The 15,029-nt window shown below is 53.1% G+C and overlaps 1 protein-coding gene across 7 annotated transcripts in view; it reads right to left on the bottom strand.

Annotated features, from left to right (window-relative positions):
• Positions 1–15,029, bottom strand: part of MPRIP (myosin phosphatase Rho interacting protein) — a 154,338-nt gene that overhangs the window by 106,848 nt on the left and 32,461 nt on the right. For all 7 annotated transcript variants that reach the window (XM_053892539.1, XM_053892542.1, XM_053892541.1 and 4 more), the window contains exons 2-3: positions 13,793–13,870; positions 11,879–11,944 (exon numbers count right to left, since the gene is read on the bottom strand). In XM_053892539.1, coding sequence (XP_053748514.1) covers positions 11,879–11,944; positions 13,793–13,870 — 144 coding nt within the window. The remainder of the gene's footprint in view (positions 1–11,878; positions 11,945–13,792; positions 13,871–15,029) is intronic.

Below are 15,029 nucleotides of genomic sequence, written 5' to 3'. Positions count from 1 at the left end.
CCTTAGTGTGCCACGGGGCTTGGTAAGCAACAGGACATTCGTTGGAAGTCAACAAAACCAGTCTTGCCACCAGGATGCACACTCCTTAGGAACAGCGCGGAGATTCTCCTCTCCCTCCCCACTCCCTGCGGGCCGTGCCACGTGTAGCGCCTTCCACTCTGAGGGGCTCATCTCGTCTCCAGACTGACTCGAGTCAGAGCAACCGCCAGAGCTCCGCAATGCTAGTCTCCACGCTGCCACGACCCAGGCAGAATCACTTCTCCGTCACCCGCTCTGTTGGAAGGGCTGGTCCTTCCAGGCCCTTCCCTACCCTGACATCTACTACTGACTGACTCTGAAAACAGACACGTGACACTCGCTGGTGCCCGTGACATCAGGGACAGTCTCTGGTGGCGCCATCTTTTCCTTTCCTCCTCTATGTCCTGCCTTTCCTCCTCTTCCATTCCCAGTGCCTCCGTGTCATGCCTGCCTGCCAGTGGCCCCCGTGAGCAGTGCCGAGCCTGGCCCAAACCAGAGCTGGGAGGAGAAGACGGGGGGGGGGCGGATAACAATGCGAAGAGGAAGCAGCCATATGCCCTGATTACTCGGAAGTCATTCTTCTGCCAGGAAGGGGGGAGCCCTCCCCACCATCTCTCAGCCTGGTCTAGGTGACGCCACTCCGCCCTGCAGACCCGGGCCAGCTCATTTCTCCGGTGAAACCTTCCAGGTGGAGTCAGCTCGCCCTCCCCTGTTCCCAGACACTTCGTGATAGCTTCCATTATCATACCCTCTGTGTCGGTTGAGTAATGGCCCCCAAAGACAACCGTGTCCCAATCCCCAGAACCTGTGCATGTGACTTTAGATAACAACAGGGACTCTGCAGGTGTGATTAAGGCAAAGATCTTGAGATGGTAGAGGAATCGCTTATCTGGAGGGCCCAATGTCATCACAAGTGTCGTCTAAGACAGAGGCAGCCGGAGATGTGACAAAGAGGAGAAGGAGATGTGACAACAGAAGCCAGAAGCAGCAGTGACCGAGGAAGGGGCCACAGGCTGAGGAACGCAGGCAGCCCCTGGCATCTGAAAAGAAAACGACACGGATTCTCCCCTGGAGCCTCCAGAAAGAACCAGCTCTGCTCAGAGAAATGGATTCTGGACTCCTGACCTCCAGAACAGTAAGAGAAAGAATCTGTGTTGTTTTCAGCCACTAGGTTAGTGGTGACTTGTTATGGCAGCCGCAGGCAACTAACACCCGCCATGTTACGTATCATTATCAGTCGTCCCCTTCATTCCCAGAATGAAAGCACCTTGGAGTTCACTTCTGACACACTTTAGGCACTCAACAGATGTCTAAGAATGAATGACTCATCAACATGCACATGCACAAGGCCTGGACCAGCCCTTGTGAAGGATGCCCCTTCCTTAAGATCCTCCACCTGCCTGCCTACTACGGCTCCTGTGATTTCACCAGTGGAAACACTCCCTGGCTTCAGAGAGTTCTCCCACCATAAAGAATATGCCCTTCCTTTCCCTTCCCTTCCCTTCCCTGCAGAGGAAAAGATTCTTCTGGAAAAGTGTTTTGTGGAGAGAAGGGAGGGCAGGAGAGATTAAGACCCACACACGTTAAGCTGCCTACCCACAACTAATACTTTAAGTGGCTTGGCTTACCAGGACAGCATTGCCCATGTCCCAGGGAGTCCAAAGCAAAACACTCAGTCAGGGAGAGCGGGTGCAGGGGCAGCAGGGTCCTAACCGGGGCGGGGTAGAGTATGAGGGCCCGAGAGGTAAGGGTGCCGGGACTTGGCCCCTGGAGAACTCTGCGGCCTGGCTTCGCGCTACCCAGCCCCACGTGTGCATGTGTGTGTGAGCACCACATGTGCACATGTAAACATACTAGTACGACTCGCTTGGCCTTGTTTTCTCAACCCCAAATGTTTTCTGTTGCTAACTTCTATAAAATGACTCTTTTTCGACAGTTCTTTCCCTGCTGCTACTTAATTAGTTCCCTAACCAATTACTCCAAGCTGTTCGCTTTCCTAATACCCAAAGTCATTTCTCTCTCTGCGGGAGGGAGCCACCCAGCCCGTTATCACAGACTCGCCGCAGGCCAGCCGCAGCTGCCGCAGAGAAGTCCGCCCACAGCTCTGAAGATCTCCAATAGGGGTGCCGATCACAGCCCATCCTCGGTCGCTATCCCGGCGCAGAGGAAGGGCCACAGAGATCCCTGTGCACACTCCACAGAGGTGCTGCTCCCACCCCTCCTCCTGTCACTGAAAGAGCTGTGCACACACAAAGGGCTGGGCAGATGGCACCCAAGTGGACAACGGGACATAAAACCATATTCGGCCGCCTCTGTTAATGAATCATGGGTATCCAGAAGCCTTCTCGCTCAGTACCTGCGGGCGCACTGGGGGAGGCACAGAGAACGTGGGTACCTCATAATGGCTCATGGACACTGAATACAGGCAGGCAGCTAATCACTATCTTGCCGCCCTTGACTCACCACTCATGTGACTGGGAAGGAAGGTAAGCACACTGGACGGTCCCAGTGAGACAGAAAGGCACTCGTTGGATAACCCGAGGTCACCAAATCCTCAGTGCTGTGTGAAAGTCAAAGATGGCGGGCACTCCGTGGGAAGCCTTCTTAAAATCTTTACAACAGTGGGGCGCATGGGTGGCTCAGTCAGTTAAGCGACTGACTTCGGCTCAGGTCATGATCTCATGGTTTGTGAGTTCGAGCCCTGGGTCGGGCTCTGTGCGGACAGCTCAGAGCTTGGAGCCTACTTCAGATTCTGTGTCTCCTTCTCTCTCTGCCCCTCCCCTGCTCACGCTCTGTCTCTCTCTCTCTCTCTCTCTCTCTCTCTCTCTCAAAAATAAATAAATATTAAACAATTTTTGTTTTTCTAAATTTTAAATGTTCACAACAGAGAATTAAGCACTGGAGTCAAGACAGTAGACCCATTTACCACACAGTCAGCTTGTCCCATCCCTAGGTATGTTATTTAATGTCCTGTCTGTGCGGGCAAATACCAGGCCCTGTTTTGAGGTGCTCACTGACCTAGAGAGGGAGACCGACATGGCAGAAGTGTCTCAGGGATCAGGGACAGAGGAAGGAGGATTACATGTGACCTGGACCCATGTGGGAGTGGTACCTGTGTCTTCTCTTGGTTCTTGCAAATAATTCAGGGTTACCTGCAGCAACCCCCTACTGCACCTGGCAAGGATTTCTTTGTTCCCATCTCCTTAACCCTCTTTACCCACTCATTCCTGCATGTTCTCTCTTTGCTCTACAAGGCTTCAGCCATCCATGTGAAAGATTCTAACTCCCCACCCCACACTTAGGCCCCTGTATGTAAAACAGCCCTCCCCCCCCCCCCCACCTCCCCCACTCCCAAAGGGCAGCCCATAGGCCACCGATCAGGACCAGGCAATCAGAACCTGGCTGCTTACCGCACACCTACTGGTTGAGTCCCCAAGGTCAAGATTGTTAACCCCCTCCCTTGGGTTTCCCCACCATAAAATGGAGGTCTGGACCGGGTCATCTCCTGAAACCCGTCTGCTATAACAGAGTCTGCTCTGTTCTTTATCCAAATAGCCCCACGGTTAACCACTGGTGGCTTTCATGCCCCAGCTGCTCTGTATGCGAGATATGTCACCCGGGCCAGCATACAGAGTTGTAAATGACAAGAAATGACAAGAAAAAGCTACCAGAGGCAGAATGCTGCACTTTGCAATAATGCCAGGCTCAGATGTCTTAACAAGCCCGTGTTCCCAAACTCCTCCCCAACTTACTTTAAAAGGAAAGGAGGGGAGGGTCTTAAATTTGGTCCCCGGTTTCATTTCCATTTGTCCTAAAGGTCCCAGAGAGACACAAAGAAAAGGTCCCTGCATCTACATGCTTCTTGCTAGTGGGTGAAGTCGTGTGCATCACAGTAAGTCAAACAAAAGGAAAAATGGCATGTGGCACTTGTCAGCTTCACCACTGACCCCTGAACTTTGACAACAGGATTCAGCTGGGAAGAGTTCCCAGTCCCACCTGGGTGAAAGTGAGTCATTCCCTGCTCACTCACTTTCACGTTTCGTAACATCCACTTCCTGCAGGAAGCCCAGAGGCCAAGCACAGAGGGCCCTCTTATGACCCATCCCTCACCCTGTCATCCACTCCCTGCCACCAAGGGACACAAATTCCACCAGGACTAATGCCTCACCTTCCAGCCAAGGGACTGTTACAGTATCACTCCCAAAAAGCTGAAAATTGTTTTTTGGTTGTCGAGATGAAGTAAAGATGGGATAAGGGACACATCAAAGACCCCCGTGTCCAGAAAGCTAAAGCAGGCGGGGGTAAAACACCTCCATACCCCGGAATCACCTTGTACACAGCCCAGGCTGTGCCCAGCCCGACAGCCAGCAGGCCGGGCCCTGCCCCTCCCCTCCCCTCCCCTGCCCGTCTCCCCGTTACTTTCTACTTCTTGCAAACGTCAGCCCCAACACGGGCCCCAAAGTTAACCTAGAAAGGGGAGTCCTATTCACACATCAGCCCACATTAGCAAAACACTATTTTTGCAAAACACTATTTTAAAAAGTCCATTATTTTGGAAAAATAAGTTAATTATGTGGTCAAGGCAAGAAGAGGTGCCTGGCCTGTGTAGGCAACGAGGCCTAGGCCTTCACGCACCTGGATAATTCTGCCACAGGAGGTCCGTCCAGTCACAGCATATTCTTCAGTATGGCTCGGGGGGGCTGGTGAAGAAGGGGTTGGGATTATCTCACAACTTTAACTGACAAGGCAGCAAACTGCATCCGTTCTAAATGCTGCAGTGAGGTTCTCTGCGGAACTGCACTTCAATTCAGAGCTCTCCCAACCGCGTATGACAGTGGCCAGAGACCTCAGCGGAACCTGCTGCATCTGTAGGGCCTCAGGGCTTGCTTCCCCTCCCAACGGCTCCCCATCTTGCTCCAGAGGCTGGGTAGGGAAACCCTTCCAAGTTCACGGTCGGTTTCTGAAAGTGCCTGTATTACCACAGCGAGCACGGGACTAGCAAAGAGCAGCTGAGCAGAGGAGGGGAAGGAGGGAAACACAGGCTGGCTGAGGCCCCGAAACCCTCATGAGGTTCCTGCGGAGGGAAAAGGGGCAGGGAGGAGGGCCCCGCTCAAGGCCGCTCAGCCAGAAACAGAGGAAGGAGATTAAAACCCACATTTACTGGACTCCTAAACCAACACCCTCCTTGCATCCTTCAGGCTCCTGGCACCCAGACACAGCAGGCCTGCCTCTCCGTTCCCTGGAAGCGGAAACCTTGTGGAAAAGAACGAAGGCCAAAGCAAGGCTGAACGCGTGATCTCAGATTCAAAAGTCAATCGAAAAGCATGGGACTAATGCACACAATACCTTCCCAGGTTTGCCGTCTCAGCCCTACCCCTTGAACATGAGGGTTCCCTGCATCTGAGGAAGCTTCTCTGCCTCTGGGCACAGGCACAGGGAGGCACCCTTCACTCTTCTGACCCTACACCTCTCCAACGGACGTTCATTCGCCAGGACCGCAGGCCCGAAGTTACTTTAGCTCGACTGGCTTGAACACACAAGGGAAACTACTCTCGCCGCCAGTTTATGGCTACAGACAAACTCGAGGGGTGGGAAGGATGCCGAGGGCCCAGCCTGGCCCTCAGCCAGCACCATTACCCTCCCCCATTCAGGCAGCAGCTGCCGGAGAGTCGGCCGTGGCCAGACACAGGGAAGGACGGGACCGGATGGGACCGCCGGGGAAAAGACACCATCATTCTCCCAGAAGGTGGCTCACCTGTTGACAAATCCCAGTTCCGTCACTCAGAAGTTGAGCGACCCCACCATATGCCTGGGCCTCAGTTTTTCCGTCTGTGAAATGGACACAACAGTATCTATCAAGGGAGTGTCACGAGGAAGACATCAGAGATCCTGCCTGAAGAGCCAACACACACGCAGCACTGGGCCAAGCATGCTGTGCCTCCCCGATCTCCATGACAAGCAGGAAGGTGGCCAACGTCCTCTCTCTCCTTTCAGAAGACTTCTCTGACCCTCCAAACCACCATGACCCCGAACAGTGTGCACATCGTGGCTTTGCTTTGATGTTCAATCTTCCCGTGTTCACGGAGGGGTCCCAACAGACTGCGTGAGGTTCACCACGAGGGGGACCTCCTTTCGGCCATGTGTTCTTCCCCTGCAGCTTGCCTTGGATACAAGAGCCGCCGCGGTCACCAACGGATCTGACACATCAGCCCTTCTCTGCCTCGGAAAGCTCCAAGCGAGGAAGAAACAAAGCCAGAGCCTACAGAGGAGGGTCTCGAGCGTTAGGGCTTCCTAAGCATCACAAGCAGGGGTTATTTAAACTCTGGAAGGCTGGGCCTTGCCCTCAGAAGATTCTCATGCAGGGGAACACCTGGAAAAAATATGCGATGGGGGACAGAACAAAAGAACCTCAGAGACAGTTCCTAAAGACAGTAGGGCCAAGCTGTGACGCCCCTCTTCCACACTCTCCTATGGCCCTGGGCAGCTGCCCACCATTCAGGGCACATGACACAACCCCAAAGTAGGTGAGATCTGACAAGAACCAAGCGGGCAAAGGTCCCGAGATCAAAGCAAGCTCCGGGATTCTGACAGGAGGCAAACCCTTACCGAGGAGCCGGGATCCTACCCCGTTAGCACTTGGCATCTGCGGAAGAATGCTCTCACCAAGCTCACCTCGTGACACAGAGACAGATACTCTGAGCACAGACACCCCAGAGCCACTTCTCTGGCCGGACCTCTGCATTCTGTGGGATGGACAAACCCACGGCCGCCCCTGAAAAGGGCACGTCTCCAAGGACCAGAAGTGTTTTCCCTACGATGCCTAAGGATGTGAACGAAGCTAAGGGTCCTCGGCAGCGCAGCCCCTAAGAGTCGCGCAGCTCCGGTCCGTCCTGACTCTCAAGGCAGAGGATGGCGAGGTGCCCCACGAAGTGAAAGGCAACAACCCTCAGTACCACACGCTCGCCACGGAAGCGGAGCTACACTCCCTCTATGGCGTCCCCGCGGGAGGAACCCGGGGTCCGTTTGCTCCAGAGCCCAGACGGTTCAAGAGCATGAGACCAGCAGAACTTTTAAAACAAGGAGATTCTGTGCTCGCTTCGGCAGCACATATACTAAAACAAGGAGATTCTGACACCTGCTCCAACGCGGACCAACCTCAAAGACTTTATGCTCAGTGACATCAGCCAGACACGGAAGGACCAATACTGTAGGACTCCACTTGTATGAGGTACACAGAGTCGTCAAAATCAGAAAGCAGAAAGGGGGTTGCCAGCGGCCAGGGGGCAGAGAGGCTGGGGAGTCAGCGCCACGTGGGGCAGAGTTTCGGGGCTCTGCAGATGAGTGGGGCTGCCAGCCGCACAACAGTGGAGTCTGCTTGACCACACAGCACCACACTCTTAAAGACGACTGGAACAGGAGGTATTGTTATACATAGCTGATAACTTAAAAACAAAACAAAAGAACCTTACACCGTCTTTTTGGCCTGGCTTCTAGGAGCTAAAAGCAAGAGGATATGAAGGCAAGAGAGCAGACCACAGCTCAGCAGGTACGGTGCCAACAGAGCCCTAGAGCCACACGGCCCGGCGCGTTCCACCGCAAAACTGGAGGCCCTGCCGTCGAGCAGGACTTGGTGCTTCCCTGAGAAACCTTCCAGTGGGTGACCTTTGGGCTCCGACGAAACCAGTACCTGAGCTTTACGCCAGTCTCCAGAAGCTTAAGGAGACAGGGCAGAATCTGGTATGATAATGGGCAGGTTACAGAGGAAGAAACAAAAGCAGAAGAGACAGGGAGAAGTCTGGGTTTCTAGATCCTCTCCTCCGTCCACTCCTGAAACACCAGCGGCCCAGCCAAACTGCTCAGGCTCCCACTTGTCTGTGAGGCTGCCCTGAGCCCACCTCACCTCAGCTTGTGTTTGGGAAAATTTCTTTCCCTTTTTTGGGAAATGTGCCTCTCCTCCACACCCACCAGTTACAGGGTATGTGGGTGTATCGAGAAAGAAATTTCCCAAAAAAGGAAAAGCGATTCGCAAAGGTTAGCCCCATCTCAGAGCTGCCGGGCAGAGAATGGCAACAGTCAGCCCGTGGAGCGGGACTAGGCCTAACGGCTCCAGACCCAGCAGAGGTCTCAGAACGAAAGAGCCTCTGGAAGCAGCCCCTGAAGCAGGCACGGCCCCAGGGAGTACAGCCTCCCTTCTCCTCCCGGGACCTCCTGACAACCGCCATGCCCTTGTCCGTTCCAGCCCAGGGGGGCCCGGGACAACCTTTCTCACACTGTTCTCTGGAGCCTTCCGGAGCGCGTTCTCCCCTCCAGTAAGAGCTGGAACACACAACACACCTCGTGCCTCTCCCGGAAGCTGGTTACTTCAACTCAACAAATATTTACTAGGCCTGTGCCACCCCAGCAAGGCCCCGGCTAGATGATGGAGACAGAGACCAAGAATTATCGAGGGCCTAGTGATGGAAAAAAAGTCACCATCTAGTTGATAAGATAACATTTAAACCAATGAAAACAAACAATAATTATCGTATAAAAGTCAAGTAACAACTTGAAACAGATTGTGACTCGTGTTAAGGGGACAGGCCAGCCCTAAAATGCTATGACGTATTACAGGCAGTAGAGGAGCTCTGAGCAGGAGGGTCTAGGGGGTGGGCGGGGGGGGGGGGGGGGGGCGCGGGCTCGGCAGGAGCAGAAGGACCAGCAGTGGCTACAGGCTTCCCGGAGCCGGGGCCGCTGCTGTTAGAGACCAACCAACACCAAGGTGTGGCCATTATACAGCACGGTGGTCTGAGCACAGCGCAGGAAGTGGTACGTATATGCTCCCTGGGTAGCAGCTACGCACATAGGCAATCCTCCTAGACCTGTGGACTCCCAATGTGCGGGGCCCCCGGCAGAAACCACTGCACTCCAGGAACAGGCCTATCCCATTCCACGTCTGGCATTTACCACGCCAGCCGGCTGGCTAACGCTGCCCCATTCACCTCCCCCACTCCCAGGAAATCAGACAGTGGAGTCCTTCCTCACCTCAAGAACAGGGGTGAAAAAAAAGCAAGTCAAACTTATATTTTAATTCAAAAAATAAAAAAAATTTTACACAAGCCACTGACCAGATCACCCGGGAGGGTCTCTCAGCCTTAGCACTGCTGACATTTGGGGACGGATCGTTCCCTGTTGTGAGGCCTGTCCCGTGCGTCACAGCAATCCTGGCCTCTACCCTTAGGTGTCCAGAGCAACCTGCACAGTTGCAAGAGTCGAAGATTCCAGACGTTGCCAAGTGGCCCTGAGAGGCACAGCGGTCCCCAGCTGAGGACCATGGCTCTACTTTACGTACTCTAAGAGAAACTCCCAGCACGGCTGCGTTCAGTTCAGACAAGAGCCTGCCTGCAAAGCTCTCCCGCTCCAGGTCTCAGGACCCTGCCAGCCGGGCAGAGGCAGGCGTCTAGGCATCGGGAAAGCTGACCTTTGGGTTGGGGCTCCAGGATTCTGGATTGTGCTCACTGGGGAGTGGCCAGGAAGAACAAGGCCTGATACGGACCACTGGGGTGGGAGAGGCCCCTCCAGCCCTTGCAAGATAGAGCCCACCTGCAACGGCCGCCAACGCTGACCATGGGCAGCTGGCATCTGACTGCCTCCTTCACCCAGCCTCTTGTCAATTGCAGGCCAGACGCTTTCCTGCAACTTTCCCCCAAAGCACTTTCCTAACACAACAGGGAAAACCCTCACACACCCGAGATGCTGCTTTAAAGGTATTTCAACACAACTGACACTGTCTTTTTTCACTCACAGAAATAATGCCTCTCTACTCCCTGGAGGTGCAGTGTCTCTGCAATGCCCACACTAACATTTCAACACTAAATGGCACACCAGGTCAGCCTCTTCGGCTCCAAGGTCATCTGCCAGAAAGTGGCCCATGGCCCAAAACTCAACTCTGGGCATCCCCCACAATGCCCTCTCTGTAGCCCACACTTTTCCCGGGGCTTCTTTTCCCATGTGGCTGGCACGGTCCCACCTCTGCCCCAGCGGCACGTGAAATAATACCCAACCAACATTTGGGTTGCTGGGAGACCAAAACGTACTGCAAGGTGTCAGTACTCACGGCTCACCAGCCTCAATTCTTTAGGAGCAGCTCTTGGGATGCATCATGTGCTCTCCATTTGTGCAGACACAAAGGCATCCACGGTAGCCACCCTCGCTTGGTACATGTGCAACTGAGCTGAAGGGAACAAAAGACCGTACTGGACTCCAGTAGACCTACAGAAAGGTTTCCTGACCAGAATAATCGGTCTCCAAGCAAAGTCCAGGGAACTCTTTTTCAGGAGGGTTCACGGTGTAGCCCAGCCTGGATGTAAGCCAGTGACCTCTGAGGCTCCTTCTCTACTACTGTTAGGTTTTGGGGGACTTAAGAACAAGGCAGCCAAGCACAGGGAGGACAAAGTAAACTTCAAGGCTTGCAGAAGCCCATCTCCCACCCGGGGCTACGACCTGCACGATGGCCAAGCTGGAAGAGTGCAGAGGGCAGGGCCGGGTCTGCCTCCAGGCCTGCTTACCTTTTCCCTGAAGGAAACAGGTATCCAAGTGAATCGGTTCCCCTGCTCCTTTTTCTAGTGAATTCTACCACACCCCACCGATGCTCACCTCCAATCTACTTCGAACCACAGATGCTTCCATGGCAAAAACCCTCTGGGGCCCATTACACTGTTCTAATACACTCACCAGAAAGAATGAGAAAGAAGGAACCAATGAGGCAATGGTTGATATAGAACAGGCATCATACCTGCTAATTCCATTACCTAAATATGATACCCACTAATTCAGCTGAGAAACAGAAAAGAGAAAGCATCACATCACAAATATTAGGACCCCCATTTGGAAATGGACTCACTTGTGGCCTTGTCACCCAGCTCTACTGACCACCCTAAAATCCAAATGTCCCAACAGCCTACAAGGTCCTTGGAGAGGACAGTTATCTCTGCTCACACTTCCAGGACCCTGCCCTCACTCCTGTAGCGAAAAGAAAATGAACTCTGGGTGGGATGGGAGTCAACCTATTTCACACAGTATGACCCGATTTTCCAGGACAGTCCCGGTTAAAAATGCTGCCCACATAAATGCACACAAACTCAAGTGGAACAGGAAAAGGTACTAAAATCTTCTGCCTTCAACCCTTCATAAAACTTGGAACTCAGTCATACTTTAGATTAGTTAGGAGAGACCGATCTCCGTAGAGAAAAACTCAGGCGACGTGGCTGGAAAAAGAAAAGCCACAACAACTTTGCACCTGGTTGGTTTTCAGGTTTGCCTCTGGACCAAGAGCAATAAACACTCATCCAGCCCAGGAAGCAGGGAGCAAACCAGAGCCAAGCTGGTGCGCGGCAGGGCAGGAAGGAGCCCCGTGTCCTGTTTCAGCCACCAGGAGAAAACTGACCCCATGGCCAGGAGGCCCCTGAAGGTCCAACAGGACGAGACTAACTGCGGCAATGGAACTGAGAGGCAGTCCTGGGACGACAGCACGTGAACGCACATGTGCTCAACTCACACACGCATGCCCAGGGTCGGTCCCCCACCCATCCCCGCAGGCCCACAGCCTGTTCTGCTTCTCGCTAACTGGCCAAGTGGGACTCCTGTCAGCCTGGAACACAAGGACTTCCTCCCTTGCTACTCACTCTCACCTGTGACGATGCCGCCCAGCAAAGGTCTGGGTTCTCAGGGCCATCCCTCACACACACCCCAAGTTCTTCAAATTCTAGGCTCCCAAAGGAACACCCAAGCACACCGCTGTGCTCGCAGACGACCCAAGCGCAGCCGCGATGAAGGGGCCCTAAGGGAGGCGAGAGGCACGGAGTGGACGTGGAACGACACTCACCATCTCGTCCAGGGCGTAGCGCAGGAGGCCGTGCTCGTAGAGGATGAAGAACCGCCGCTGCCATTTCTGCAACGGAGCATAGAGTGGGTGGTTAGGAGGGAGTCCCCGTGCCTGACAAGCCTATGTCAGATGAATGCCGGCTCCACGCCTTTCACTTCTGGGGCAGATGGCAGGAAAAGAGGGACCCAAGGCATAAGAATGGTAATTTATTAGACAGCCAGAGGAGTCTTTTCTGTATTTCTGTATATTCTGTGTTTTCTATGTACCCAGCACAGAACTTACCACATCACGTGGTGTCAGTTTTTACTTGACGAACTGTATGGCACAGTATGGAATAACCTGAGAATGCCAGGCCCTGATCCCCCACTTCTAAAAAAAAACCTAGGAAACTGCTATAAAAGGGTTGTTCCAATGACCCACAGGGAATCAGAGACAGGGAAAACACTGGAGCAGTCAGGCTCCAGTGTTCACGGAGGATAAGTGAGCAAACAAAGATCAAAAGTGAGGAGGAGGGAGACCCGTAGGAATGACTCTGATGTCCGAGGAGTGATCGATAGCAAAGGGCGCCCCTCTCCACGCTCCACCCAAAGGACAAGCCGTGGGGGCTGGCGGACCCCAAAAGCACTAACAGCAGAACAGAAAGAGCCACAACGGCCAACGCTTTCCTTCTTGTCGGGGGGAAAACATGTCCAGCACAAGAGACTCTTGGTCCCTGAACCCCAGAGATCATCATGGGGATTCATGACCTATTTTGAACATTTCAAAAAGCCCAACAAAATTCATACTTTCATCGGCAATAAGGCCACAAGAACTAAGCTACCACGCCTCTCTGCTTTGGGCCAGAATTATATCATTCGTAATAACGTTTTTCTCATCAGAAGCTGGAAATGGCAATTCTGTATGACCCAGATATAAAACAGGAAAGGGAGCTGCTCCCTGGTTACTGCAGGCATTGGAACACAGTCACCCCTGTCGTCCTTCTGCCTGGATGGCACAGGATGCCCAAATGGCCTTGCAAAGAGGACATGGAAGGCTGGTCCCATGCTGGGTATCCAGGGAGAGGCCACTTGAAATCTTCCTGAGAAACCTCTTCAAGGCTCCTATTTGGCATCTTTAAAGTCAAAACCCATACCAGAAGTCATCCTAAAGATCCCAGGCATAATGCAAGGTCTGTGGGGCACCACGGCCCCCACCCCAGAGTGTAGCATTGGGGCCAGGGGGGGCAGCAGAGATCAAGAGGCAGAGCAGAGGCTCCCTCGGGGACGAGGGGACAGGAAGGAAGAGGAGCTAGAGCAATTTACAGGGTATGGGCCGCAACACCTGGAAAAGAACACGTGGAAAAGGAAAGATGGTGTTTTAACTAGTCATCCAAAGAGGCCCCCAGGCAGAGGAACAAAGTACTGTTCGGGACAGCGTTGGTTTAATCGTCTCAGTGCTCCAGCGGACCTGGGTGCTCCCGTACTGGGCTGGAGTGCCCAGGAGAGATGGGACCAGAGCAAAGCTGGCCCTCCAGTCCCTCATCCCTTCACTAGTGCTCATCTGCTGATCCCCTCACCTGGGAGGAGAGATGAGGCAAGGAGGGAAGGAGCTAACCGGAAGCCTAATTAGCATAATGCAAATGTTTGCTGAACTGCTATTCTGCTTTTTACATTTAACTGTTTCTGGAGTCAAGCTGACCCAAGAAACAGGAGGCACCAGGTGACAGCAGCTCCTTTTCAAGGGTGGCATAACTAGGATCATGGAGACTTTTCCTGTTGGACCTACAAGTCTGCCGAATGGGGGTTCCCTGCTGATCCTGCCATCCCACGACCCATTGTTTAACTCCCCATCTCCCTTCCCCACTCCCTCGACTTGCCCCTAGAAGGGTCCCTCTGGAGCTCCTCCCACTTCGAAAATTCATTCTGAGAACCTTACCCGAGACCGATGTACTGGATTGTCAAAGTCAGTCCCATCTGGAGCCAGGAGCAGCCAGCCACCATAAATAGGTTTTGCCTGGAGGAGAAAAAAGAGGGCAGAGGTCATCAGTGCCTTGGACCAGAGAGAGAACAGGTTCAGTGGTCAAGCTGAAGATAAGCACTCACTGAAACCAGAAGTCACCCCTGCTTAGCACACACCAGGCATCTCATTCCCCAGGCCGAGTCTCCAAGAAAGACGTTTGTGACCAAGAAGCTCCCGGGAGGTCTGCAGAATCTGGTGTGCAGCAGGTAACACGAAACCCAGCAGAACCCTGAAAACCTGGAGAGCACACGGACTCCTAAGAAACACATGCCTCCCTCAAGTTCTTGATCAAGCCACCACGGTCAGGAAACAATGGTATTTTCAATCACCAGGTGAGTGTAATGCGTGCTGGGTACTAGGTGTATCATGCAAACAACAGAGTCAAAAGTCCTCATTCTAATGATACAAAAAGGCCTGGGAGAAGAGACACCGCTTTAGTGATCCCGGCTAACACTGGCCAAAGAATCACCAACTTCCCGGCTAGGTGACATTGGGCTGAAAACTGCTGGGTTTCAATTCTCCCACGTGGAAGGTGGGGGTGATGATAACTGCATCTATACCTCACGAGACTCACGTGAGGACTGATGAGGTAACGTAAGTAAGACAGCACAGGAATACAAAATGGTGCAGCCACCGTGGAAAAATCTGGCAGGTCCTCAAAGAGTTAAACACAGAATTCCACACGACCCAGGACTCCACTCCTAGCTATATACACCCAAGGAAACTAGAAGCAGGTGCTCAAATAAAACTTGGACATGAACGTTCACAGCAGCACTCCTCACAATTGCCAAAAGGCAGAAACAGCCCCAATGCCCAGCAACACGTGAACGGATAAACAAAACGTGGCCTATCCATACAACAGAGTATTAGTAATACAAGGGCATGAAGCACTGGCACATTCTACAACAGGGACGAACACTGAAAACACGCTAAGTGAGAGAACACAAACACAGAAGACCACACTTTGTATGATTCCATGTACATGAAATATCCAGAAGAGCTAAATCCACACAAACAGAAGGCAGATTAATGGTCGCCAGGACATGGAGGGAGCAGGAAAGGGAAGTGACGGCTAACAGGTATGGGGTTTATTTTTTTAAAAAAACGTTTATCTTCTTTGGGACAGAGACAAAGTGAGCTCAGGAGTGCAAGC

The sequence above is a fragment of the Panthera pardus genome, unplaced genomic scaffold, assembly GCF_024362965.1.
Source record: "Panthera pardus isolate Hobbes unplaced genomic scaffold, ASM2436296v1 HiC_scaffold_3, whole genome shotgun sequence".
Classification (NCBI taxonomy): domain Eukaryota; kingdom Metazoa; phylum Chordata; class Mammalia; order Carnivora; family Felidae; genus Panthera; species Panthera pardus.
The sequence above is the reverse complement of the archived record's forward strand: the minus strand, read 5'-3'. Positions and strand labels throughout refer to the sequence as shown.